Genomic DNA, 25891 nt, shown 5'->3' with positions numbered 1-25891 from the left:
ATAGATATTTATGATAGAACATTTACATTAAATATCTTTAATTATTTCAGATCATAATATCAAACTACGTCAAAGATGTATAAATCCTAAAAAGTTTCATTCTTATAATAATTATGAACGAAACCTTTCGAAGTTATACACATCCTGTTATTCTACAGTTCGCCAATGAGCAAATAATATTACAACAGATACAATAATTTGAACATTTACTATATCTAATGAAAAATATATATTTAAGAAAGCCAAGAAATACAATTAACCCTTAAATAATACTGGATCAAACCAGAGCCTGATAATATTGTAAGTCAACATTTTTCTTAGTCCTTCATAAATTGACAGAAAATCAATCTATTCTGAGACTGAACACGAGCGGTTTTCTGGACATGAAAAATGCTTATATTTACAAGGTTTGAAAGCAGTCAAAAATCATCGACAATACATTTTCTTAGTGCTTGGGATCCATTTCATTTTGATGCGTATCCGGATCCGTATCCATGTCATGAACATTTATTAATGATTTACTAATTTCTTGAAATAAAGAAGAATTTTTAAATTATTTTCATCTTTTACTCCCTTATTTTTATGCCAAAACTCGATAAACCATTCAGAGAGAAGGAAAATGTTCACAGTTCAGATTTAGGTTTTAAAACCAAAAAGTTTATTTACAGTTTTTGATTAATATCCGTGGATTCGCATTTATTTGCAGATCCGGATCCAGGAAGCCAAATGTTGCGGATCCAACGGATCCGAATCCCTAGCACTGATACCGACAATAAAATTTATAATCAAAGACTGAAGGATTTTCTACTGTGGGTTAATTTTATACAAGAGCATATGCAATTAATATATATTGGCTCCAGCCTACTGATATTTCTATTATAACAAACATTATAATTGTGTAACAAAAAGATTAAATTCTCTGCTTAAATGTTTTCAAGTGTAAAACTAGTTAAACCAACAATAAATCTTACCTAAGTTCCTAACAATATTTTCTTGGGTTGGACAACCCTGCTTTTTAAATCAGATGTAGGGTTGTTAAGAGATCGTTTTTTGTTTTGATTTTAGGACAGTGAAGGACAGAATCGGACTGGAATAGGATATGTTAGGACAATACATGACAGGAACGTATGGGAAGGATAGGTATTAGATTAGGACAGAAAGGGAGAAAAAATAGAAATTATAAGTGAAGCTTCAGAAAGCGGTCTTGATAATATTTACCCCATAATAGGAAGAGGAAATATATCAATATTTGATGGAATGATTTATCGCCTTTTGACAACATCACATACACAATAAAGATTGCTTTAAAGTCGTCTTCCAATTCAAAAGTTGGCAATTTTTATATCAAGGTAAATAAATGTTAACTGTATAATGACAATGTACAGATAAAAATAAAAAAAAATAACTTGTCCATACTTGAACAAAGAATAAAGAATCTAGTAAGAAAGTCATGTGAATGATCTAAAGACTGAAAGCCAGGATATAAATATAAGGAACCAGGGAACAAATGAATACAAATGTCAAATGTCAAGGATATGATCTACTCCATCTTCTTGGCGGGGAGGAGGACCGTCTGCTTCGCCTTCTCCATACCCATGAGGTACTCGGCTATACCGAAGTAGTAAACCGTCTATACAGGAAAAACAAAATTAATTAAAAAGTACTTTTCCTAATACTGTAAAAAGAAATTAATGAACTAGAAAAATAGGAAACTGGAATAATCAATTAGTTAATTAGGCGTTAAATGATATTATAAGAAGAAATATACAAAACAAATAATTCAATCACCTGCGCTATACCAAAGAGTGGAGCAATTACAATCATCCTGCACAGTGCTCCCTTTAAGAATGCGCTAGGGCCCTCGTTCTTGTAGATTTTTCTAAAAAACAGTTTTCATAAGTAGATTCTATTACATATTTGTACATATTGTGTAGTATACAGTAGATTCTAATAGGTCAAAAATACACTAGATTCTACTACATTCTTCTACCCTCTATAGTCAACAAAAATACAGTAGATTCCACAACAGTGTTAAAACAGACTTCTACAGAAAATGTAAGAAATTGAGTAGATTCTACTGAAGTTTATTACTAGCACTGTAAAGAATCTTAAATGCGTCAGGTATCCCAGAATAAACTTACTTAAATGCGTTTTCTATCCATGAATATACAAATTACTTAAATAAATAATGCGTCAGCTAACCCCGAATATTCAACTTACTTAAATGCGTCAGCTATTCCTGATTATACAACTTACTTAAGTTAAATGCGTCAGCTATGCCTGAATATAAAACTTACCTAAATGCGTCAGCTATTCCTGAATAAGATTCCTCTGCTGCTCCCTTGTTAAGGAGCTGTAATCTGGTTTTCACAACGTCTGCTGGGTTTACTACAGCAGCTGAGATAGAACCAGCAGACATACCTAAATAAAAAATATTGAAATAATAAAAAATCAGAATTTTTTTTAATAATTTTAATTTTGATTAAAAAAACGCAGAAAAGGTAGAAATATAAAAGCTACTAGGGTCATTTTCGAAAAATGTGTTTAACTTGTGGACAAAAGCTCCATCAAGTAAATTCCAAAAATAAAACTTTGCATAATATTAAATAAATTAAAGAGAATCGATAAATTTTTTTTTACGAAAATTAGATGATGCACATTAGGGTGACCCAAATCACCCTTATAAATTTTTTTTTTCACCCAGGCTTAAGTGGTTCCATACACATACAAGTGTTCTTAAAATTTTTTTAAGATGTCTAGGGAGCCATTAACAGCTACATGTAAACATCGAAATAATGCTGAAAGAATATACCTTGTTACACTGTGAAAGTTTGCTCGCTTAAAAACCAGTTTTCCAATTAGACCTCTTAAGAGTTGAACTGCTACCTGAGCAATGAACTATCTACCTAATTCACCTTAACTATGAACTATCTACCTAACTGACCCCTTAGATATGAACTTTCTACCTGATTGACTTCCCAGTTATGAACTACTACCTGATTGACCCCCCAGCCCTGAACTATCTACCTAAGTGACTTCCTAGATATAAACTACTACCTGATTGGCCCTCTTGATATGAATTGATTCCTGATTGACCCCCCTAGCTCTTAACTATCTACCTGATTGACCCCCTAGCTATTACCTGCTACCTGATTGACCTCCTAGTTACAAACTATCAACTTGATTGACCCTCAAGTTCGTATCTATCTACTTGATTGACCCTCTAGATATGAATTGAATCCTGATTTGACCCTCTTGCTATGAAATGCTACCTGATTGACCTCCTAGTTACAAACTATCTACTTGATTGAACCCCAAGCTCAGATCTATCTACCTGATTGACCCTTTGCTCTGAACTGCTACCTAAATGACCCCCTAGCTCTGAAATATCTACCTGATTGACCCCCTAGCTATAAATTACTTCCTGATTAACCTCCTAGCCATAAACTTTCGACCTAATTGAGCACTTAACTATGAACTACCAGATTGACACCCTAGCTATGAACTGTCTACCTGATTGACCTCCTTGCTATCAATCTACCTTATTGACCACCTAGCAATCAACTGCTACCTGTTTGACCTCTTAGGTATGAGCTACCTTGATTTACCTCCTAGCTATCTATTAACGGCTTTGATTATCAGGACCAACCCCTGTATGTGCTATTTGTGGTTTGTGAATGTGAACATAGAGCTGATCAAAAAAATCCCACAATGAGAACATAAATTGCTTAAGCCTAGAAGTACCTGATACCAGTACACTTATTGCCCGATATGATTTCTTCATGTAAAAAAGTAAATTCAACTATTATGGTTAAACTAATAAATATAGTTTAATTGAATTTTAAAATCGAGCCTCGTTGCGGCAACACTCCATTTTTATATATAGCTGACCCCGATAAGATAAAGGCACAATTTTCTTGGGGGTTCTCTACATATCCCCTGTAACCATTTGAGACTGGGTGCATGTTCAAATTACACAGATGTGGGTCACCCTAATGCACATCACACTCATCGAATGAATCGAGGTAAATAGATAAAACCACAACAGAGTTTATGCATATAGTAAAAAAAACATTTTGTAATATGTAGAATTCTATAAAATAATATTTCAGTCTCAATATTGGTTAGGTATTTACCTGAAACGAATGACCACCAGAACACTGCTTCATTAGAATCAGGACTTTTCCTGAAGAATAATACAAATAAATCTAAAACAAAAACCAAGCTAACAAAAATGTGGCAAAAAAATAATAAAATAAAACCATATTTTAAATAAGTATCACTGAAATGCCTTAAATATGCTGTGCATGTATGGTTTTAAGTGGAAACACTTTCTTTTCAAATTAAAAATAACTTAAAACTTATAAAATCTCAAAGGTTGCCTAATTAACAAACAATCAAACTAAAGATTAAAAATTTTAAATTAGTTTCTTTTTTATTACTTTTATTTACAAGTCCGTTTTCAATTGAAAGATTGAACATATTTCCCTTTAAATAGGTAACCAACTGAATGCCTAACGTTTAATAAGAGAGAAAAACGAGTTAAAGCTAAATAAAGCTGAATATAGATACGACCGGTATTATGCGACGATAGTTCCCTCTCTGCCGATGCTAGTAACTTGTTCTATGTATTCCTTTTAAAATAAAATTATCATTTGCATATTTTGATATTCTAATATTGCGAGGGGAACAGATGTCTCAGGAAACTTTTTGGATCAATGTGAATTGTTCCATCCCCTTGAATCTATGTTTGAAAGGTCTACCTACTATTATTGTCTTTCAACCTGCAGACATTGTATATTGACCTGCAGGCTACAATACAGTGATAACAGGGTTAATCTCCGCTACTGCCCACATGGGATCAGTGGTTCAGAGCTCTGGCCTGAATCTTATTATTGAGTTCAGAAATTATAAAATATAAGGTTTACCTAGGTCCCATTCTGTTGAGGTTGGCGAACAGAGGGAAGTAAACCATGGAGAAACTAACATCTCGTAGCATAGTTGCAGACGTTCCACGATACAAACCCAGGATTCCCTAAAATCAATTCTTCATTTAATTAATCATTTCATCAATTAATCAATTTATCGATCCATGGACACTCACAAAATCAATCAAATATTACAATTAATTATCAGTCAATCTGTCATCAAAATTAATACATGAGCGATCAATCCACTAATGGACCAAATAAGAAGGCTACATGAGAAACTTGTAAATCTATTAACGTTCAAGTATTCTAAATGAACAGGAACCAAATATAAAAACTAACCTTAGATTTGAGTAATTCCATTGTGATGGATAAAGCAGATATCTTTGGCAGATGAGCGGTAGACTGAACAATAAACATATAATAGCAATAGATTTTAGTTAAGCAAAGAACAGAAAAATATTTACAGACAGTAAGACTTTACACTATACATACAGGGTGTCCCAATAAACATGGGAATTCAGTGACGAATTCGATATCGTCTTTTCAAACAATTCTTTGATTTAGTATAGTGATACCTACCGAGAAAGCTGTAATCTGTAAGAGTTTCGTCTGCTATGTTCACATTTTGTTTGTTTATGTTTTGACTGCATTTAAGGGTGTACTGAGTAAATCAAGAAAATTGCAATATACAAACAGAGTAAACTTGTCCGTCTTCACTGTTCATCTTGCGGAGACATTATAGACAAATCTTTACAGTCTTTTACCCTTTTCATAATGCTAATTCATAACAAAGACGATATCGAATTCGTCACTGAATTCCCATGTTTTTTGGGACACCCTGTACAGTATACAGTATTCAGTGCATCGATGTAGTCATTAGTCGAGTTTTCAATATGTGAACTTTAGTTGTGAACAATATATATTGTTCAAGATAAGTATACTTTAGTTGTGAACAATATATTGTTCAAGATAAGTATACTTTATTGTGAACAATATATATTGTTCAAGATAAGTATACTTTATTGTGGTTTGAGAATAGAGCACTGAATGTTACCTTGACGCCAGTTTGTCTGAATCAATATTAAAACTTAAGGGTCTGATTGCTACTCTTTCATTCAAAAATGTAGGGAATAAAAACATCCTTGAAAACAGACCCCTCACTCCACTGTAAACTATGGTTCATTTTAAGTGCCCGACCGGGAACGGGACAGTACACCAACTGACATACAGGAAAAAGTAGAATTTTCCTGGCGACAAAGGCTGACAATTATGCAGGCTGAGCTATGCAAAACTCTTTTTACAATTACAATTTTCGAAAACATCTAATAGAGATATAAATCGACAAAAAAACACTGAGTAATTAACTATAAATTGCTTTGTATTGATGATAAATTACCTGTCCAGCAGCCTTGAGTTGAGCCGCTACACGTCCTGCATCCTGCAGCTGGATTTTCAGCAACTCCATAGGGGTCGTGATCACGATCTGAACAATTTATTTTTTAAATTAAAATTAGTTAATTTTTGGAAGGATCTGCTGAGTGTACCGTGAACGTTTTTAGTTTTAAGTTGTCTTAAAATGTTCAAGACTATTTATCTAGTTATCCAAACTCTAAAATAATAATCAAATTTCAAAATTAGATGAGAAAACTGGATGAGAAAACTGGATGAGAAAACTGGATGAGAAAACTGGATGAGAAAACTGGATGAGAAAACTGGATGAGAAAACTGGATGAGAAAATTGGATGAGAAAAGTTTAGTTTCAATTAACTATGATCCACAATAGTTTTAATCTGACAGAAGAAAAAATGTAAAAGCAAAACAGACCAATCATTTCATTGATAATGAAATTATAATTTCGTTTCGTTTTGGCTTGTTTTTGTATGCTTAAAACGTGCATAATAACCTGACAAAGTTCTGCACTACTCTCTCTAACCAACCTGACAAAGTCCTGCACTACTCTCTCTAACCAACCTGACAAAGTCCTGCACTACTATCTCTAACTAACCTAACAAAGTCCTGCACTACTATCTCTAACTAACCCAACAAAGTCCTGCACTACTATCTCTAACTAACCTGACAAAGTCCTGCACTACTATCTCTAACCAACCTGACAAAGTCCCGCACTTCTATCTCTAACTAACCTGACAAAGTCCTGCACTGCCTCCGGCCAACATCTCCCTTGATACCGGTAGTTTACCGTCAGGTCGGGTTAACCTATCAAATAATACATAAAATATTTTAAATAATTTTTAAAATATTTAAATTATTTTTCAGTTTTTGATTTTTAAGATAGACAGTCTACTTCTAGGGTAAAATGATTTTTCATTCTTTGTATTATGCTTCATTCTGAAAATATATTAATAAAACAAAAGGTTTCGAAAAGAAAACGAACTTCAGGCTGATAATTGATTTTTTAGATTTAACGTCATTGCGAAAGAGTTTATGGTACAAAGCAAAACAAATTTATTTTTTACATTTATGAACAAGGGATCATAATTTGAACTATAATGATTATGATAATGTTACCTATGTCTAAAGTAATCATTGGCCGCCAGCTTGATCGCTTTCTCAGGGGTAATCAGAAGTATATTCACTAATCACAAAAATAATTATATCGGGTTAAGTTTAAATATTGGGTGATTTCTTAAAAAAAATAAAACATTCAAAACCAATCTAAGTAAAACTGATTCCCAACTGGATTCCAACCAATCTTTTTTTTGGATGAAAACGGAGATTTAAGCTCTGATTACATTTATGTAATGTACGTGTATGTACTATACAATTATGTACCTGCTGAACCTCTGTACATGCCAAAGTATCCCTCTGCCTTGTATGTTTTCTTGAAACAGTCCAGCATACTGCTGTACAATTTCTCTCCATTAGGCCCCACCTAATCAAATCAAATAATGTAGTTTTTATTAATAAAAAAACTTGTATTTTTTCTGAGTTTTTTTTTATATCTTTCAGTGAAGGTAACAGTGCATTACTATCCTTTTAAACGTAGCTTTTAAGGGTTTTAACACTGATATTTTCTTAAGAACAATGTGTTGAATTAAAATAAGATTTCCAAAAATAATCCATTTTCTAAACAAGGACCAAGCATCCAAAGAAACATCTTACAAAAAAATTGGAACTTATATCTAATTTTATTTTTATTTTTAAATTGTTTTTAATTATTTTCTTTTTTATATATTGCGTTTATGTTGCCTGAGACCGTCAAGTATTTTTACCTTTTGGTTCTGAAGCCTTGTCTTGACAAGATCCAAGGGAAATACACAGGTTACACCTAAACCAATCAGGTTGATAAAAGAAAAAAACATGGAAATACTTTTTCCAAATCTTGGCGACTAACAAACTTGAATAAGTTCTTAAGTTAAAATAAACATATTTACCAATAATTCCTGCAATTCCACCATTCATGATTTTGGGAAGAAGAGCAAACTGCTGCACAGGAACCTAAACAAAAATAACTTTAAAAGCTTTAAGACAAGGAAAAATGACGAATTATCTAAAAATTACAAAAAATATCAATTATCGAAGATAAAAGGTTCGATTAAAATATATTTATCTAATGAGATGAAAATATATTTATCTAATGAGATGAAAATATATTTATCTAATGAGATGAAAAGGTCGGAGAAAATATCAGAAATATATTCCAACAAAACTACGAAGAAGAAATTTAGACAAACACAACAAATTTTCCGGTTTGTTCTGGTCGTAATCAAACATTATTGACATAAGTTCGTTAATTAGATCGACCCCTACCACCACTTTATACACATACATCTAAACAGTTAGTTTTTAATCTTTGTGACAGAGACAATCTCAAGGAATAATTGTCTTAAAACATTTTTTTTTAAAAGTGAATATTTGCAAATTATCTTTTTTCTATCTCATAATCTGAGTTCGTTTCCCGTATGTCCATTTGACAGCCCAAATTTTTATTTTGAATAATCGTTTTTGTTTGTTTATTTTCTTGTGATTTTTAACAATTTTTAATTTTTTTATCGATTTTGATGGTTATTTTATCGTTAGAACAGACGAGAGTCAACCCAGACCGAAACATATTTTCAATAAATGTGGAACTAACATCTACTTTTTACCCTACAGAGGTTTGGTCCATCACCATCACCAAATTAAAAAAAAATGATTAGCCTCGACTTAAACAAACGTAGCTTGACACAAAATAATGTTGGCAAACAGCATTGTTGACAAAATGATTACGATTACGATTTTGTTCACAATTCAACAAAGCAAATTATCAAAACAGAAAAATTTAACGGAAATGTTTTACCTGTGTTTTAATTTCTACTGCCTTAGTTGCCATTATAGAGATTCTTATTTCTTCTTCGTCTAAAATTTCCTAGAAAAGCAAGAGTATTAATAATCTGAATTCTACACGTTAAAAGAGAACAAATTGTGGCACAAACAAGAAACAAACAGTGGGGGAGGTATAAAACTCATGAATAAAGATACAGTGAGACCCACAAAACTATGAAAAAGGAAGACGATTGTTAAGTTATGATTATAAATAATCCAATTAACAAATAACTTTGCAAAAGGGCACTTGCAGTGTGTCTGTGCATTGACAAATTTCACGTTTCTTGTTGATTTTTCAGCTACTGGCACTTGGAAAGTTATTTTCTTTACAAAAATATTAAAGGCAAATAATATTGGATAACTGTCGTCTTTATATTCCACAGTTTTAAGGGTATCACCGTATACAAAGAACGAGAAGGAAATTTAAGAATGATTAAAAAACGTTGAACTAGATGCAGCTGGTTCAAAACTTTCAGGCAGATATAAACTTGTTGGTTCAATCTTCAACTCTAACCAGTAGTTGAATACGGTTTATTTTATTCATAAAGCTTCAACTCTAACCAGTAGTTGAATACGGTTTATTTTATTCATAAAGTTTCCAACACGTGTAGTTTAAAGAGTACGTGAGGAAATAAATTAATTAAATTTCAACTATCTGTAATACGGGATAAAAGCCAATCAATATTTATGGATATTTGTAAGTAAGACTGAATTAAGTATAAATGAAACTGAAGTATGTATATGTCTCTAAATACTGTTCAGTTTAGTATGCCGGGGGTAACTTGATAAACTGGTTTCTTTCTGCATAGGGCACAGTATACTACATTAGGGGGGACATAGTAACAAAATCTGGAGACAGAGGATACATATTAAAAAGATCAGAAGACAAAAGCATACATTTTAACAAGATCAGATGACAAGAGGATACATTATAACAAGATCAGATGAAAAGAGGATTCATAATAACAAAATTAGGAGACAGGGGATACAAAATAACATGATGAGGATAGAAGTGGATACATAATAACAAGATGAGAAGACAGCGGATACATAATTACAAGATGATGAGACAAGAGGATACATAATTACAAGATGATGAGACAAGAGGATACATAAAACCAAGATTAGGAGACAGAGGAATAGGATACATAATAACATATTGAGGAGACAAGAGGATACATAATAAGATGAGGAGACAGATATTACATTATAACAAGATCAGAAGACAATAGGATACATAATAACATATTGAGGAGACAAGAGGATACATAATAAGATGAGGAGACAGAGGATACATTATAACAAGATCAGAAGACAATAAGATACAAAATAACAAGATGAGGAGACAGAGGATACATAATAACAAGATGAGGAGACAGAGGATACATAATAACTTGATGAGGAGACAGAGAATACATAATAACAACATGAGGAGACAGAGGATACATAATAACAAGATGAGGAGACAGAGGATACATAATAACAAGATGAGGAGACAGAGGATACATAATAACAAGATGAGGAGACAGAGGATACATAATAACAAGATGATGAGACAGAGGATACATAATAACAAGATCAGGAGACGGAGTATACATTATAACAAGATTAGGAGACAAGAGGATACATATTAACAAGGTCAGAAGACAAAATAAACATTATAATATGATCAGGAGACAGAACAGACAAGATGATCTGATGAAATCAAAACAAAAAATAAAGAAAATAGACAAACTCAAAAGAATATCTAAAAAAATACTGATTTAACTATGTGAAAACTAAAACTATGAGTTGACAGTTAGGCATTGAAATCGAAATAATAATTTTTGCTATTACCTAGAAAGAAAGGATTCTTAGTCAACCAAGCCAAACTTCTTAAAAGATTTTTTATCTGAAAAGCAAAGAGACATAAAATATAAACTCAATTATTAACTTAAAATAATCACACAGTTTTATTATAGATCACAATTCATGTTACGTCTCATAGAAAATCTGACAGAAAACAGAACCAGAAAATACAATTTAAGAAAAGCATAAAAGATTTTCTGTCTGAATGTTTGTTTTGTACAATGTATATAACTAAGCGTATGTTAAAGCGTGTATGTACTGAGTAGTTTCCTGTCTGCACCCTGGAGAAACTAAAAACGTCAGATTTAGGCAAGATGCCATCTACTCAAGTTCAAATATAATCCAACAGACAATATATAATCTTATTTCATTCACGTGGATCTGTTTACTTTTAAATCTAGGAGACAAGGTAAACTGGCAGGAAAGTAAAAGTTGCGGTTTATCAAAATTGTTGATTTTGATTAAACTTTGTATTAATTTGATAAGATTTAACCCTGTCAGAGGCAGATGAATAATATAGAGAAAACAGGTAACAGGTGTATATACAATATATTAGATCGAAGGGGTGTACTATAACCAAATTTTTCCTCTTCTGAAGAAATGTTTCTTAAAATTATCAGAAACAAATTAAACTTATATTTTAAAAATCTCAATTGTAATTTTCAATTGTTTCTTGCGCATTCTACTGAAGGAAAACAATATAGCAATTATTACAATTAAACACTTTTCAACTTAGAAAAACTACTGTATCTTCCAGTCAAACAGATCTGGCCATCTCCCCCCCCCCCTTTTAAACGACAGTCCTCTAATGCGAAGTGAATGCTAGAATAGCAATGATTCTGCTAATGATGAGACAGTAAAAAAGGCAGAAAACAAGAATTGATTTGTACTTTTATACCTTCAATGCAAATATTTCTTTGGTTTGGTTTAATAGTTTAAATAAAAAATATAATTTGAAAAAAATTAAAATAAAAATAAAATACAATAAAAATATAAAAATCCCCCTGGATGGGTATTGTTAAGTATGAATCCCTGTGTGTATCCTAGAACTTGAATTTATATCATGACCGGACAGGGAGGGGGAGGGGGGGGGAGGGTAGAAAATCTGGAAAGCTGCAAGGACAGAATAAAACGCTTCAATTCTTACAAAAATGCATTAACAGTCATTATTCAAACATTCACATTCAATATTGACAAATTGACACAATTTAGAAGTACATATTATATGGTTGGTTTTAATGAATAATTAACCCACTCACGTAAAAATATCAAGATCTTTTAAAATAATTTTCAATTTTATTATTTTTTAACCTAGGTTTCTTCAATCCGTCTTCCCTCTGTTTTGCTTCTAATTTCCTCTTCTTCCCACCCTCTTCCTCTTCCAGTAGATGATTTATCTCAGTTTTATTCAAGCACTCATCTATATGAGTGTTTAACCCACTCTCTTCCTTAAACCTAGCTGAGAAACAAACTGGGCAAACATACTCTAGAGGTTGTTGCCTGACATCGATTATTGCTGAATCATTTTCACTTTCTAAACTATTAACATTCATTTCATTAGATTTTAAAATAGAAATATCACTTAAACTATGATTCTCAGAAGAAATAATTTGATAATTCTCATGAGCTGTCACAGAATGCGGTATAGTTCCATGCTGATGGTTATCTACAGATATTTCTCTGCTTTCAGCTGATTTATCTTCAAGCTTAAACTTATCCTTGCAGGGCTCTGCATCTACACCATCTAAAGAAAACTTAATGTAAAAATCTCAAGAGACTTTTTTTTTCATTTTTCGTCCTGAGAAAAAAACATGTTTTTTGTCCAAAACACTTATTTAATAACTACTAGAGCGCTTTACGCCCTCTTTCCTATAAAAAGTTTTCATTTTGAACTGTGAAAGTTCACTTTTAACCGTTCTGAAATTTTCGCGGAATTTTCTGTTTTATTGATGCATTTCAATGTTTTATTGATGTATTTTCAATGTTTTATTGATGCATTTTCAATGTTTTATTGATGATTTTCAAAAAATTATTGATTTCAAAATATTTTAAGGGCAAAACTTTTCATTTTTTACTAACCATAAACCTTCCCTGGGGTCATGTAATTCACCTTAAAAATGTAAGGCTTGATCGGTTCAGCCGTTTTTACGTTTGTTGGATACAAACACACGAACGACAGACAAGCAAAGTATATTAATAAAATATTCTAAAAAACTAAAGGGTTCAGTCTTAAATGAGATTAGAAGTTTAAATATTTAAAATCATGAAATTGGAATCTTTTAATTTAATTTTAGAGAAAACGTGGCTTACCTAGAAATTCTGTTTGATAAGAAGAATTAGAACAGCAGGTATCAACATGTATATTCAGTTTCTCTAATCCATCAATATATTCAAGACAGATTGGACATTCGTATAGTTTTTCTTCTTTTAGATTTAAACATGATTCCTCATCTTTCACAATTTCATTTTCCTTCGTTCTAGATATATCTTGGACCTCGGCAGCGACAGGTTTGATTTGGTTGAAAAATGAAGAAATAGAACTCTGTTTGGATTTTATTTCATTCTTGTTCTTTAAATCCGACATCCTGAAATTAATGAAATAAATATGCAATGACCGAATCTAGAAAAATAATTTTAAGTTCAAAACTAATGACATTTTGAAGCAAAAATACTTCCTATACCTGACTCCCATGAGCCGAAGTACAAGAGGTTGCTGTTGTTGCAGTTCAGCGCTCTCAAGAAGACTCACAAGGAGCTGTCGTGCACAGCTGTAGATTATATCCGCCTCATTTGTCGGCGCTGTCAGCTGTCTAACCTAGAGATTCTATAATTTAGTAAAATCTTTTATTTTTATTTCTTGAAAGAATCTTAAAGCTAACCTTAGTCTTTGTATAAAAGTCATGAGATTTAATCTTTATAGTTACAGCCTGTCCGAATATTTCTTCTCGTTTCATTTCCTCAGCTAATTCATTAGATAGATCCTCACATAAACCTTAACATTAAAGGGATTAAAGGTTTTTTAGGGGAAATCTTAGTTGACTAGTTGTACATTGGAAATAGTAAGACATTAACATTTCAACAGGATGTTGACTGTTTAATTTGTTATTGCTTTCTGATTTCTACGTTGAATACAATAAGTGTCGTGAAGAAAAATATCTTAAGATGAATTAGCTAGAACTACGCCAGTTAAACCCCCCCACAGTAAAAAGAAAAATAAACCCTGAAAAAAAGTGGAAAAATTATCACTTTTTAAAGGAACCGACCTAAAAACAATCCAACCTAATATATCGAGAAGTTTATACTCAAATATCGAGTAGTTTTCCATCCCCGCGTATTTTTACGGATTTAAGTCGACTCCCCATTACAATTGAACGTCTAACTAACCCCCATCCAACTCCACCTACCCGACATAACCTTAACCAATATCCAATACCCATCCTTGAAATCAAATACAAAAGAAAACCCTTGTGTCAGAAAACAGCTCTAGCTCAGTTTCTGATGAGCAGTTACCAACAGAGGTAATGTTACATCATCTATAAGCAACATCCCCCTACTGAACTTCTGACCAACTAACTTTCCGACCTACTGCAATATCGGACCTACACCAGCTGTTTATTTTTTTATTCTTTGAGAGTTAGGTAGGTTAAGACAATTTATGGGCCGAGCGCTGCGGCTAGGATAGACTAGAGGACCGGGCGCTGCGGCCACAAGTCCATTTAGCAGCTGTAAAACCACGTGCTAGTAGGTTAGATGTGTAGGATAGCGGATTTGGCGTAGGTCAGAAGTGGAGTATAGCGGATTTGCGTAGGTCGAAAAATACACCATCCCAACAGAATTACCAAAATAAAGCCGACATTCATTATTGTCGTTAAACCGGTCTAAACCTTTGTCTTCAACAATAACAATTTCAATCGTCCTGAACTTATTTATATTATTGGAATAAGTGTCCTACCTATTAGAATGTTTCTATCTGAAGTCTCCTTGAATGTGGTTTCGTTACTCATTGATTTTCTTAATCTGTCCTCTCGAGGTTCCAGCCTAGTTCCTCCTATTCCCTGAATAATAATCTTCTAGAAAGGATGCTGAGTGTTTCGACAGATCATATGATAGAGAAACTGTACACTCGGGGATATATCTCCTGTAGTGTTGTATCGAATCATGTATATATATTATATATATTTTCGACGAAACAAATATTACAATATCAAGATCATGTGATCTTAGACGATTGTTAAAATTGAAAAGGGAATTACACAAAAGATTTAGTTTTTTCTTTCAATTTATTACTGAGATCTTGTATCAATTCTGAACTATAATATTCTGAAATACTCAGATATTTTATAAACGGATTTCAAAATTTACTACTTTTTCACCATTCTGTAAATTTTCCGAAACAAAGACTAATTTTTCCCCACCCTGTATGTAGTACATACATACATACATTTGTTACCTGAGATATTTGCATATAATTTTCAAAGCTCAACTGAGAAAAAAGAAGTTTGATCTCCCCTCGCTTTAGATAAAGATCACCGCAAGTATTAACACCTTTAATTAAAAATGTCATTGAAAAAAACTTTAAGTAAAAGTTAATTCACAATTTTAAAGAATAACAGGAATCAACTTTTTTTTTCATGAATAAATAACATCAAGAAGAATGACATATCATTTCCTAAAGATTTCAGCAGTTGCTCTTGAACATTCCCGATTCCTGATGCTTTCCTGATTGGTAGTTTGTTTACAAACTCTAGAATATCTGCATGATTTGCCGGCAGTACATATTGTCCGTTAGGTTTGTTTATATCGGAGCAGACCTATGTAATAAATAAGTATTAAGGAATTATTCAATTTTTTGAATTATTCAATTTTTTTGAAATACACTTATTGCCAAAATTTAAAGAAACTAGGCGCTCACTCTTAAACTCTTAACTTTGAACTATTGATCTTTAATCGATTTTTTTTGTTGATCTTACAAAATGCGATCCCTGGGTGGTCATGTGAGTTGCCTCAAAATGTCGGGGTTGATCACTTCAGCCATTTTGACGTTTATTGGATACAAACAAACGGACAAGCAACGTATAGATTATAAATACAACTAAGTCAACATTGAAAAAGCAAGTTTTCATTTCTCACATTTTATAACAACTTTATCATGAATGATCTTTAACTACTGATTATTTTCTAGAAATATTTTACCTTGGCAAGAAAAGTATTAGAAGCTATTCCCGCACTAGCTGTTAGTTGAGTTCTTTCCTCTATTTTACTGCGCATTTCCTGAAATACTGGCTGTTAGTTGAGTTCTTTCCTTTATTTTACTGCGCATTTCCTGAAATACTAGCTATAAGTTGAGTTCTTTCCTCTATTTTACTGATCATTTCCTGAAATACTGGTTGTTAGTTGAGGTCTTTCCTATATTTTACTGCGCATTTCCTGAAATAATGGCTGTTAGTTGAGTTCTTTCCTCTATTTTACTGCATATTTCCTGAAATACTAGCTGTTAGTTGAGTTTTTTCCTCTATTTTACTGTGCATTTCCTGAAATACTAGCTGTTAGTTGAGTTCTTTCCTCTATTTTACTGCGCATTTCCTGAAATACTGGCTGTTAGTTGAGTTATTTCCTTTATTTTACTGCGCATTTCCTGAAATAAAAGCTATAAGTTGAGTTCTTTCCTCTATTTTACTGCGTATTTCCTGAAATACTTGCTGTTAGTTGAGATCTTTCCTCTATTTTACTGCGCATTTCCTGAAATACTAGCTATTAGTTGAGTTCTTTCCTCTATTTTACTGCGTATTTCCTGAAATACTTGCTGTTAGTTGAGATCTTTCCTCTATTTTACTGCGTATTTCTTGAAGTGCTAGCTGCTAGTTCAGTTCTTTACTATATTTTATTTTTGCATTTTGTTAAATACTAGCTGTTAGTTGAGTTCTTTTCTCTATTTTACTACGTATTTATTGAAATACTAGCTGTTAGATAGGTTCTTTTTTCTATTTGACACATTTTCCTGAAATACTAGCGGTTAAGTTCTTTCCTCTATTTTACTGCGTATTTCCTGAAATATTACTTTGGTTGAGTTCTTTAATCTATCAACCACCATTTCTTGAAATACTATTTGTTGGTTAAATTCTTGCTTCTATTGAATACGCATTTTTTTAACACTAGTTTTTAATTGAGTTTTTTGTCCATTTTTACCGCGCATTTGACGCTTTATCTATGCGAAAAATTCTTACAAAACCGAATCAATAAAAAATGAAAAAAGTGCCTTTCAAAAATAGTAACCCACCATTCCCTCATTTTCTTCGTAACAGAACTACCTGAACAACGTCCCAAGAGTTTGAACCATGAAGCTCAAGGTATTCTGTAATATCCATATACGCTTCGTCTAAAGACATTGGTGCAAAGTTCTCATCATACTCTCTGACATTATTATAAATATTAATAATTAATATAAATTGAAGTTTTTTAATTTTATTATTAATTAACATTTAAATAATACCTGAAAACTTCCCTTACAACCTGCGAGACTGCCGCGTACTTCTGCATATTAACAGGAACTATCACTAGTTCTGGACACAACTTCTTGCCAATAAATCCTGATCAAATATCACAGCTCATTTTCTTTGTTTCATTCCGAAACCAGAAAAAATTTAGAATATAATAACCAAAAGGCAATAGAAAAGTCAAATAAAAGTAAAACTCCAGCTAAATATATCTTTTAATATTTCAGTTTTTAACTTCACATTTTTTATTAAAAAAGAATTATACTTAACATAATGTTTCACGCCATCATGACGATCCTCAGTAGTTACAATTCTTTTAATATATATCTTTACGAAATTGAACACATTTTCTGAAAACACGAAACACTCCTAAACCTGGCATAGCTGCTCTGACCCCAAATTTTCTGGCCGCATAATTTGAAGTTGAAAGCATTCCCATTCCTCCAACTGCCATAGGTTTATTTCTGAAGGTTATACATTTAGGAACCTATCATTGGACATTTGTATTCACTTAAATTATAAAAAATACGAAAAATGTGCGTCCTATTCTTATCCTCGTGTCAGATTATGAGGACGCACAAATATATTGATATGGATTTCGAAGAAGGATGTTAAGGTACTAAATGTTCCTAAGGGTCGGATTATCTCTCATCTCTACAGCCGCATAGAACATATCCATATCCACATGTACTAGAGTTCTACATTCACAAGTCTTAGAAGATTAAGTTGATTATTCATTTGTTTTGTATGGATAGGGGAGATATGGCTGCAGCGACATATTTATGTAAAATTATGTTTTTATTTTGAATCTTTAATCCGTATTGTTTTCTAAGAATTAGTTCTAGTTAAAAAATTCGTGAAAATCCTTTTAAAAAATCTTGCTACAAGACTTGTTCTGTTTCCTAGTAAGATCGATGTTATCTAGTAGGTTCTGAATATAGAGATCAGCTTCATGTTGTGCTGAGAGTAGCTGGGTAGGGGTCAACCTAAGCATTCTCTCCTGTAAACCAGCTATCTGTCCATCTATCCTATATATTCAAGCATTTATATATTGAATAGCAACCCAGCATTAGTGTCATCTTTGATCAATCCAAAGGTCGGAACTTATGCTGGATCTCGATATCCAACGTGGACACATTTAAAGTTGAGGACAAAAGCTTGATCCCTGTTATCCCTAAAGGGTGTGATTTCATGTCCATCTATCCCTTATCTACCAAATACTTGTTGGATTGGATAGAAAGTATTGAAACTTAGCAATACCCGATCCCTATCATAGAGTTCAACTAACTATTCTAAATCTTTGTATAGGCTGTTCAGTGTTTAGTAAACTTGCAACCACTATCATTAGTTTCATTATCCTTTTCAAAGTTAAGGAGGGAAAAAGACATTACATTTACTCCTAATAAAACCAACTAAGCCATATCCTGTAAACAAACAAACAAACAATCAATCAACCATCATTCCGTAGAAGTCAGGGCTGAGACCTCATCAAAAATAGCCACAATGGCTATTAATGTACCAATTGGTGACACACTGTCTAGTGTGGCCAACTGTCGAAGTACAGACCAATGACTTAAGCCACCGTAGTGGTAAAATGCTATCCCGAAATCCCTACGCACACATGAGCAAACAAGGACCACGTGAGACTCTACTAGCCTGGCACGGACACCTTCAGAAAGACACCAGGGGCAAAAAACGTGGATACAGCCGTATTACAAACAGGGTCATATAGATCCAGGCAGAAATGAAAATTATGCATCAACTTTCAAGTCCAAGTCGACTTTGAAGTATCGCCAGGCCTTTGCCGTCACTTGACCAAACAACCCACTTTATAGCTTTCTGTAGCCCTGGACATATACAGTAAACATTAAAAAGCGCTTACTTCAATCTAAAGTAAAGAATCCCAACAGAACGAGAAAACTTTCAAGTTCAGAGTTGGGTCTATCATCTAAAAAGTAAAAGTCCGCGAATCACCTGGTTTGGTTCTCCTGTTGTTTACTGTAGAATTTAGACCCCTTGCTTGCAGCCTGGATTATTCTATTGATTTTATCCTTGTCCAGACCGGTCATACCAGCCTAAAATTTGAATAAAAATAAGAGGCCCATTAATTCTTCATTCGACCATTTAAAAAAACTTTTCTATTTGATGATAAAACAATTACTTAATCTTTTCCATTTAAAATCTACAAACTCGCAGTTGAAGCGGTTTCAGCAAGCAACTTTTAGATCTCTTCTATACGAAAAACGGTGGTAGAGTTGTTCGATTCCAGATGGAAACTGGGAAATTCCATCTTTTGTCAGATACATGGGTAAAAGGATACGGTTGTGAAAAGTTTAAAGCACTAACAAAAATATGTCCGACCATTTTTAGAAAATAATATTTCAAACAAAATTGTGTAACCTGATGAATTAATAAAATAAATATATTCATCAACCTCTTGAATCGTAATGAAAAATATTTTTTACATTGACAAAGGGTTGGCTACCTTGTTGTCATTTAGAGACATAAGGTTGATATTGCCAAGATCTTGCTTTGCAGCAGATCCAGTAGGTTCTTCAAGATCATCTCCAAGATCCTGTTTGATATGTTCATCAGAAACGTCTTTATCATGAGAAAAATTTGAACTAGATCCAAGTATCTTCTGATCCCCCATGACTATTGATCAAGATATATTCAGCAATTGATATTTAGTCTGAATAAACTAGACCCATCTTAGATAACAACACAGTATTATTCGTGTACACTGTATAGTGTATACTGTACAATCCAGTATCAAAATTTACATTTTAAATAATAATTCATCTGAAATTAATCAAAATCTTCACTTTTAAATACTAAGAACAGCTTAAACTTTTATCTTGTACTTTTATCTTTTATAATTGTAAGAGTTTGGTTTGAGCAGTTAAGTTGATCTGAAGGGCATTATTTAGCAGCTCCTGGCTCGAGGTTTAAGCAGTTCAGTTGATCTGAAGAGCATCATTTTGCAGCTCCTGGCTCAGGTTTGTCTGGAGATCACTCAGTTTTTTCTTTAAAATCGCCACACCCATCAGAACAATGTTTTCTACAAATTAGAAAGGTTAAAATCCTAATTCTTAGAATTAAGAATATTGGGATCTTGACAGTGGTATTGACAAGAACTATCCCCATTATTCATTTTTGATGCTCGGGGGAAAAATTTAAATCGGACATTTCATCCAAAAATTCTTTGGATTTAATTTTCCCTACAAAATCATCTATTTCCCCCAATATTATTTTCAAAAGGGAGGATTGGTTAAAAAATTCATGTATGGGGTACATGGTGACTGGTGAGTTGTACCCTTACAGGTGTGTTTAAAAAATTCAAGTTTTGGATTCAGGGTGTGTTAAAAATTTATTTTTAGGATACACTATCAGATGTATATCAAAAATTTAGATTAATAATTAAGGAGGATGTGTCAATAATATTTAGGTTTACGGTACACTAACAGTGAATGTTAAATTAAAGGTTGGTAAAATATAATCTGGATCTAACCTGAGCGCGTTGTCGGGGTCATATTCGAATGAAATTCCTGCAGTTGGATTCCACTTGGCGTGCTCCTTAGCAAATCCCTTCTTGGCGTAAGCGCGAACCTTGAGTTGCTGGCCCTTCCTACTCAACAACTTTATTAATATCATGCTCTGGGAGTGGTAAACAATTTAAACTTAAAGGTAGATTTTAGAAGTTTAACCCGCCATTTTTAAAATTTCTTCACTAGATATCAAATTCAGCAGCTGAATTCTTGGATTCAGCAACATATTCCTACAATACTGGATATCAAATTCATCAGCTGAATTCCTGGATTTAGCGGGATATCCAATACAAAATTCCCAGCTAAGTTGAAACTAGTATATAATTATCCTTCGGAAAGGTTTTTTTTATATAATTTGAAAATAAATTTAATTCAAATTCAATATAATATATTTATTGTTTGGCCTAAACTGGACGCAAATAACAAGTCACAAAAAGCCAAATGATGTGAAATAAGAAAACCCATTTTGCATAAAAAATCATAGTTTAAAATACTCGCAAATCATTAATAAGCATTTTCCTAAGTTTAACAATAAGAATATCATCACTGTCTCCGTAATCATTTGCTTCGTCCTCTCGTCCTCTGCTCGTCACTGGCTGGACCTGTCATAGTTTTGAAGGTAAAGTCACTTTAGTAGAGTATACACAATTGAAAATAATCAATTTCTAGCTAGATAAAATAAGGATGTTTCATTCAAAGTTGATCAAAAATGTGATTTTACGGTTGTGAATCAGACATGTCACTCTAAAAATGAAAGGCTACTTGAAACTACTTCTACAGTCCCTAAAATTTAAATTTCTAAATTCTACATCAGTGCAACTTTCGACATTTCAAACTTTAAATATTTTATCCAGCAGAATATATACTTAAAAATATCAATTAGGTTGCAAAGGTATAAAGTATCAGAAAATAAGAGTTTGCGGCAAGTACTCATTTTATTAATGACTGATAATAATGATCTTCTATATATAAATTTGGCTTGTCTGTCTGTTTGTAAATGTTCGTTTGTTTGTATTCCATAATCGCCAAAACGGCTGAACCGATCGGGCCCAAATTTTGTGTGGGACCTCACGTGACCCCAGGGAAAACCTGCTCAAAATTTTAAAAATTTGTGTTTATAAGTTTTTAATTTTTGTAAAATTTTGAAAATACGCAAAGAAATATTAAGAAAACCGCAAACTTTTTTGTTTTTGTTTCATACTGTACAAAGAGAAGATGCTCACAGATAAAGCCACAATTAAAAGTTGAAATAGAAGATGGGCGCGAAGCGCCTTAAAAGCCTAGCACTTATAAATAGTACAATTCATTTTGAATTTAGAATAGAATTAGATGTGTTAAGTTTTGTACTATCTATTGATGACCAAAACATCTTTTTTAAAATTAATTTGAAAAAATGTTAGTTTTTTCCGACCAATCGATTAATCAACCAACATTGTGAAATCTTTATTTTCGATCAAAACCGGTTTGCTAGGAAAGGGGGGGGGGGTAGATTTAAATATTTTGAGATGTCATAAAAATTTAGCTTGTTTATGTATTGAACAAACATTTGTGTTAAATGTAAGAAAATAATGTTGAATACCTTAGGGTCCCCTGACACGAGATCATCTGTTGTCACGTGTTTAGTTTGGTCCGAAGAACACGTGACATCAAGGGTAAACTCTACAGAACAGTCTTGACAGAAATCCATACACGTGCAGTCCCTTTATAAAAATGGGTGATTATAATCTATGTATCCCAAAGTTTTTACATTTGACTATTGACTATAACCGTCGAAAAATACACCATCCCAACAGAATTACCAAAATAAAGCCGACATTCATTATTGTCGTTAAACCGGTCTAAACCTTTGTCTTCAACAATAACAATTTCAATCGTCCTGAACTTATTTATATTATTGGAATAAGTGTCCTACCTATTAGAATGTTTCTATCTGAAGTCTCCTTGAATGTGGTTTCGTTACTCATTGATTTTCTTAATCTGTCCTCTCGAGGTTCCAGCCTAGTTCCTCCTATTCCCTGAATAATAATCTTCTAGAAAGGATGCTGAGTGTTTCGACAGATCATATGATAGAGAAACTGTACACTCGGGGATATATCTCCTGTAGTGTTGTATCGAATCATGTATATATATTATATATATTTTCGACGAAACAAATATTACAATATCAAGATCATGTGATCTTAGACGATTGTTAAAATTGAAAAGGGAATTACACAAAAGATTTAGTTTTTTCTTTCAATTTATTACTGAGATCTTGTATCAATTCTGAACTATAATATTCTGAAATACTCAGATATTTTATAAACGGATTTCAAAATTTACTACTTTTTCACCATTCTGTAAATTTTCCGAAACAAAGACTAATTTTTCCCCACCCTGTATGTAGTACATACATACATACATTTGTTACCTGAGATATTTGCATATAATTTTCAAAGCTCAACTGAGAAAAAAGAAGTTTGATCTCCCCTCGCTTTAGATAAAGATCACCGCAAGTATTAACACCTTTAATTAAAAATGTCATTGAAAAAAACTTTAAGTAAAAGTTAATTCACAATTTTAAAGAATAACAGGAATCAACTTTTTTTTTCATGAATAAATAACATCAAGAAGAATGACATATCATTTCCTAAAGATTTCAGCAGTTGCTCTTGAACATTCCCGATTCCTGATGCTTTCCTGATTGGTAGTTTGTTTACAAACTCTAGAATATCTGCATGATTTGCCGGCAGTACATATTGTCCGTTAGGTTTGTTTATATCGGAGCAGACCTATGTAATAAATAAGTATTAAGGAATTATTCAATTTTTTGAATTATTCAATTTTTTTGAAATACACTTATTGCCAAAATTTAAAGAAACTAGGCGCTCACTCTTAAACTCTTAACTTTGAACTATTGATCTTTAATCGATTTTTTTTGTTGATCTTACAAAATGCGATCCCTGGGTGGTCATGTGAGTTGCCTCAAAATGTCGGGGTTGATCACTTCAGCCATTTTGACGTTTATTGGATACAAACAAACGGACAAGCAACGTATAGATTATAAATACAACTAAGTCAACATTGAAAAAGCAAGTTTTCATTTCTCACATTTTATAACAACTTTATCATGAATGATCTTTAACTACTGATTATTTTCTAGAAATATTTTACCTTGGCAAGAAAAGTATTAGAAGCTATTCCCGCACTAGCTGTTAGTTGAGTTCTTTCCTCTATTTTACTGCGCATTTCCTGAAATACTGGCTGTTAGTTGAGTTCTTTCCTTTATTTTACTGCGCATTTCCTGAAATACTAGCTATAAGTTGAGTTCTTTCCTCTATTTTACTGTGGGGAATAACTGGTACGTACGGCGGATCTTGAAGGAAAGAAATTAAAATATTTTGAAGAAAATTGGGATTAAGTCGTTTAAGCTTATTTCCACACATTTAAAAAAATTTCTCTAAATAAAAAATTTTCTTTCCGCAAAAAATAACTTAATTTCTTTGACAAAATGTTCAACTAAAACTTGTTTATCCTCTTAATTCTGAACTATCCAGACTTTCTTTAAGATTATTTTTATCACTGATAAATCGGATAACTAATAAAATGAAAATTTAACTAAACTCATGTAAGATATAGACAGTACACTATAGGGCTTACCTGCTGTACTGCATACCCTCGACTGTTTCGTCACTAGTGAGCGGGATGAGTCCGAGCCTATGAGCCAGGAACTCATCACTTAGAACTGTACTGTTAGCTTCCAGTTGGATCCAGTCAATAGCTAAAGTTGGAGTCTCAGCTATCATCACCCGTCTAAAAATTTAAAATAAAGGGAGTGACCGCAATTTAAAAAGGAGGTTTAGAATGTGAATTATTTTTAAATATCCTGGTTTCTGAATTTCTGGTATCGTATGAAAAAAATAATTTTACCTACCTAAAAAATTTAACAATGAAATATTTATGTTAAAATTTTAAATGAGCATTGTGCAATGCCCATCCCTTTTCTTTAAAAAAGATTGTGGTTTTGAGATTTAAAAAAAAAACGCCAAACCCCAGCTGCTGACCCCCATCCTGAGTCACCTCATTGCATTAGCGACCGACAAGTCTGTATCCTCTAGTTGGAACTTACAGTTCTCAGTCGTCAGCTCAGTTATACTAAACACATGTATAATATAAATCAAAAATAATGATAATATTAGTAACAACAAGATCTGAAAGGGAATCCCAAAACCGCCCCCAGGATGATGCACATCTACACCTCACTTAATATTAATTAAATGAATATATCACAATATCACATCCCCCATTAACAAAACAACGAATCAAGACATTTAAATTTTTTAACAGATGAAAAAATTCAAAATTTGATTTTTTTCACTTAATTTCATGCGAAAACTTAATAAACCATTTAGAAATTTGGGTTTCAATTGATATTTTCGCCAAACCCGGCCCATTTTATAGCCAAGTACTCCCTTTTTATCACTTTTTACTTGCCCGAAAATTAATCACTTTCGAGACCATAACAGAAATATTATATCATGGGGAAAATAATTTTTGAAAAAGCATAGCGGGATGATTTCAAAAATATCTCTTCATCGCCGAACAAGTAGTTTACGATAAAAAAAAACACAATATCCAAATAAGAATTCCATCATCTTAATCCAAAGAATTTTAATTTTTTTTTAATTGCTGTACCAATTTGTTCTCTTAGTCCGGAATAAGGTACATTGTACAAACAAATTATGATCACGAATCTTGGAAGAACTGT

General features: G+C 32.5%; 4 protein-coding genes across 10 annotated transcripts; all 4 read right to left on the bottom strand.

Annotated features, from left to right (window-relative positions):
- Positions 1 to 214: 214 nt before the first annotated feature.
- LOC111695022 (mitochondrial glutamate carrier 1-like) lies at positions 215 to 11147 on the bottom strand. 3 transcript variants are annotated; one of them, XR_002763766.1, is made up of 15 exons: positions 11091 to 11147; positions 9229 to 9297; positions 8324 to 8387; positions 8162 to 8217; positions 7722 to 7821; positions 7458 to 7524; positions 7073 to 7145; positions 6328 to 6414; positions 5271 to 5333; positions 4929 to 5035; positions 4137 to 4186; positions 2298 to 2421; positions 1789 to 1879; positions 768 to 1630; positions 215 to 451 (listed from the first exon to the last, which is right to left on the bottom strand). XR_002763766.1 is itself a non-coding variant. In XM_023464158.1 (14 exons), exons 2-14 carry the CDS (start codon positions 9259 to 9261, stop codon positions 1541 to 1543), a joined length of 1005 nt encoding a protein of 334 aa, XP_023319926.1. In that variant the 5' UTR covers positions 9262 to 9297; positions 11091 to 11147; the 3' UTR covers positions 215 to 1540. The 3 variants fall into 3 exon arrangements, 1 of the variants encoding a protein (XP_023319926.1); XR_002763767.1 differs by having other exon boundaries at positions 1417 to 1630; XM_023464158.1 differs by having other exon boundaries at positions 215 to 1630.
- On the bottom strand, positions 11145 to 20679 carry LOC111695021 (DNA polymerase kappa-like). Of its 5 annotated transcripts, none has more exons than XM_023464152.1 (16): positions 20082 to 20679; positions 19571 to 19671; positions 18499 to 18624; positions 18226 to 18294; positions 17972 to 18060; positions 17593 to 17689; positions 17411 to 17513; positions 16296 to 16373; positions 15772 to 15913; positions 15553 to 15647; positions 15055 to 15157; positions 13982 to 14094; positions 13784 to 13917; positions 13413 to 13687; positions 12414 to 12846; positions 11145 to 11392 (listed from the first exon to the last, which is right to left on the bottom strand). In XM_023464152.1, the coding sequence occupies exons 1-16, from the start codon at positions 20247 to 20249 to the stop codon at positions 11236 to 11238; spliced, it is 2283 nt and encodes a 760-aa protein (XP_023319920.1). In that variant the 5' UTR covers positions 20250 to 20679; the 3' UTR covers positions 11145 to 11235. The 5 variants fall into 5 exon arrangements, with proteins under 5 accessions (XP_023319920.1, XP_023319925.1, XP_023319924.1 ...); XM_023464156.1 differs by having other exon boundaries at positions 11275 to 11360; positions 12250 to 12846; XM_023464155.1 differs by having other exon boundaries at positions 11296 to 11383; positions 12250 to 12846.
- On the bottom strand, positions 20395 to 22831 carry LOC111695010 (DNA-directed RNA polymerase II subunit RPB3). Its single transcript, XM_023464140.1, has 4 exons — positions 22724 to 22831; positions 21639 to 21746; positions 21108 to 21253; positions 20395 to 20398 (listed from the first exon to the last, which is right to left on the bottom strand). Exons 1-4 carry the CDS (start codon positions 22829 to 22831, stop codon positions 20395 to 20397), a joined length of 366 nt encoding a protein of 121 aa, XP_023319908.1.
- Positions 22832 to 23030: 199 nt separating this feature from the next.
- LOC111695009 (DNA polymerase kappa) lies at positions 23031 to 24404 on the bottom strand. The gene is made up of 4 exons (XM_023464139.1): positions 24298 to 24404; positions 23774 to 23915; positions 23555 to 23649; positions 23031 to 23159 (listed from the first exon to the last, which is right to left on the bottom strand). The coding sequence occupies exons 1-4, from the start codon at positions 24370 to 24372 to the stop codon at positions 23031 to 23033; spliced, it is 441 nt and encodes a 146-aa protein (XP_023319907.1). The 5' UTR covers positions 24373 to 24404.
- Between the last annotated feature and the right edge of the window lie 1487 nt (positions 24405 to 25891).

The sequence above is a fragment of the Eurytemora carolleeae genome, unplaced genomic scaffold (genome assembly GCF_000591075.1).
Source record: "Eurytemora carolleeae unplaced genomic scaffold, Eaff_2.0 scaffold147, whole genome shotgun sequence".
Classification (NCBI taxonomy): Eukaryota; Metazoa; Arthropoda; class Copepoda; order Calanoida; family Temoridae; genus Eurytemora; species Eurytemora carolleeae.
This window is presented reverse-complemented; position numbering and strand designations above follow the sequence as displayed.